Source organism: Trachurus trachurus (genome assembly GCF_905171665.1).
Source record: "Trachurus trachurus genome assembly, chromosome: 6".
Lineage (NCBI taxonomy): Eukaryota > Metazoa > Chordata > Actinopteri > Carangiformes > Carangidae > Trachurus > Trachurus trachurus.
Genome location: NC_139897.1, coordinates 35,471,850 through 35,474,349, shown reverse-complemented (window position 1 = coordinate 35,474,349; position 2,500 = coordinate 35,471,850). Strand labels below are relative to the sequence as shown.

General features: G+C 41.8%; 1 protein-coding gene across 1 annotated transcript in view; it reads right to left on the bottom strand.

Annotated features, from left to right (window-relative positions):
- LOC310987972 (carbohydrate sulfotransferase 8-like) overlaps positions 1-2,500 on the bottom strand; it is a gene marked incomplete at both ends in the record, with an annotated part of 11,765 nt that overhangs the window by 8,858 nt on the left and 407 nt on the right. The window contains one exon of the mRNA XM_083974441.1: positions 191-421. Coding sequence (XP_083830567.1) covers positions 191-421 — 231 coding nt within the window. The remainder of the gene's footprint in view (positions 1-190; positions 422-2,500) is intronic.

Sequence of the window (2,500 nt, the reverse complement as noted above, 5' to 3'; positions counted from 1 at the left end):
CTTCAGTTGTTTCAGGTGTAAAAGCAGAAATTAGATCTGGGTCAGTTCTGACAGAACATGGAAACACACGGTCACAAAGATCAGATACAGTCGACCAATCAGAGCTGGACATGAAGACCAAACAGCCTGAATGCTTTTCTATCCTGAGTTCAGAGTCCTACACAGAGAAGCAGCAGAAACTGACCTGGACTGTGGCTCAGGTCCTGGTCCTGGTCCTGGTCCCGGTCCTGGTTCTGGTTGTGTCCGGTGTGGGGCAGCTCCTGCAGGTGCAGCAGCAGCAGCAGAGATCCAGCTCCAAGCAGCAGGAGGAGCCACAGGGAGACCGACGGCTTCATGGCGGCCGCCAGCAGCCTGCGGCTACCGCTACAGCCCAGCTGGCTCATCCCACACAGGCCACGCCCACTGGCCACGCCCACCGGCCCTGAGGAGGAGGGAGAGTAGACACACCTTTAAAGTGATACGCCAACATTTTTGTTTTCGTGTCTTGCTTCACTCCCGAGTCCATGACCAGCAGATAGACACCATCCTTTCCACTGTGCGTGCAATAACAAGGGAGATAGAGTCGTATCGGCGTAATTAGCTTAGCTCAAACACTGGAAGTGTATGGGTAGTGTTAGCCTGCCTCCACCTAAAGTCGCTAATTAGCTTAGCTCAAACACTGGAAGTGTATGGGTAGTGTTAGCCTGCCTCCACCTAAAGTCGCTAATTAGCTTAGCTCAAACACTGGAAGTGTATGGGTAGTGTTAGCCTGCCTCCACCTAAAGTCTCTAATTAGCTTAGCTCAAACACTGGAAGTGTATGGGTAGTGTTAGCCTGCCTCCACCTAAAGTCATCAGAGAAACTCTTCAGCAACTCTAAACGGAAACCGGCGGGCCGATCTTCGTCTCAGAGCTGACAAAACTCTCCGGTAAGGCATCTTCAGCGGTCAGATGCCGCTAACGGGACGAGATCGGTCAAAACGGAGGGTTCAAGCAAAGACGCTTTATTTTGGTTCAAGCTAGCTACATCGAGGGTAGGTTAGCTTCCTATTTCAAAGTAAAAGCACAAACTCTATCGTCATGGTTTTCTGTATGTAAAGGGCAACGGGTGTTTTATTTTGTGAAAGTAACCGGAAGTGCGTTGGTCACAACGGCTAGCTTGAGTAGCGCCGAATTCATCCGAACAAAGCAGCGGTTGGAGAACTAAAGCTACGCTCGATATTCACACACACAATTTTTTAAAGGGATTTCATCAAAATTATTTTTATAATGTTCTAAAAAAAATACTACATTTCTTATTACTTAATTGAGCCAAGCTAATTGACAATGGAGTTGATTTCTACCAACTACAAAAAAAAGAGGAAATGAGGGTCGAGAACTTGTGAATAAAGAATTTACTGTAACCCTTTAATTTACAGACCACTGTCAAGAAATAACAAGTAATGGACCACTTGCACAACGTAGTGTGACGTACTTCCACTTTAAGAAGTTACTAGTTATTAGCTTACAGTCTATGGTTATTAGCCTACATAACACTTTACACCTACCGGTAACTCTCTCATTCTACATTCATAGTTATGTTTGTACATGTTGTTAATAGTATAGTCAGTTCAGTTTGTATTTTTTTTTTTTTTTTTTTTTTTAGCCAGTAGGCTAGTTAGCCGCTCGGCTAACTTAGCATACTGACTAAATGAAAATTAGAGGCTAAATAAAATTACATACAACACCTTCATTCTTCATTCATGTTTGTACATATTGTTACTAGTATAGTCGGTTCAGTTTGCATTTTTATAGTGGTCGAAGCATTGTGATCATTAATCATTGATCGCATTTTGCCGTTAGCTGCTAGTTAGCCGCTCGGCTAAATTGCCTACTGGCTAAAAAAAACAAAAAAAACACTGTAATGTTCATGAAGAGGGCCAGCTCTACGGAGTTTAGAAGGACTGTTTTCAGCCTCTCTTTGCTCTTTATGTCTTAGTTTCTCCTCCGTGACTTTTCACTCATTATCAGCTGATGTTCAGCTGAGAGCTAGCGGCAGGTTTAGCTAACGATACGAACTACAAGATCGATGATTAAAAATTATCCAAATTTTTCAGAACACTATATAGGCCTACAAACTGAACCAAAAATATGTACAAAAATAATGAAAGTGTTGTATGTAATTTTATTTAGCCTCTAATTTTCATTTAGCCAGGCTAGTTAGCCGAGCGGCTAACGGCAAAATGCAATCAATGATTAAATGATAGAAAATGCTTCGACTACTATATAAAAATACAAACTGAACCGACTATACTATTAACAACATGTACAAACATAACTATGAATGTAGAATGAGAGAGTTATATTAGGTGTAAAGTGTTATATGTAGCTAATCTAAATACAGCAGCGCTATGGTAACGATGATCACACTACATTGTGCAAGTGGTCCATTGCGTCAAAATGTCTAGAAATAGACCAGAAATAACGGTCTTTTGTCTTTATGAAAAACATGACATTACTATGAAATTGAACGTTATTTCTTG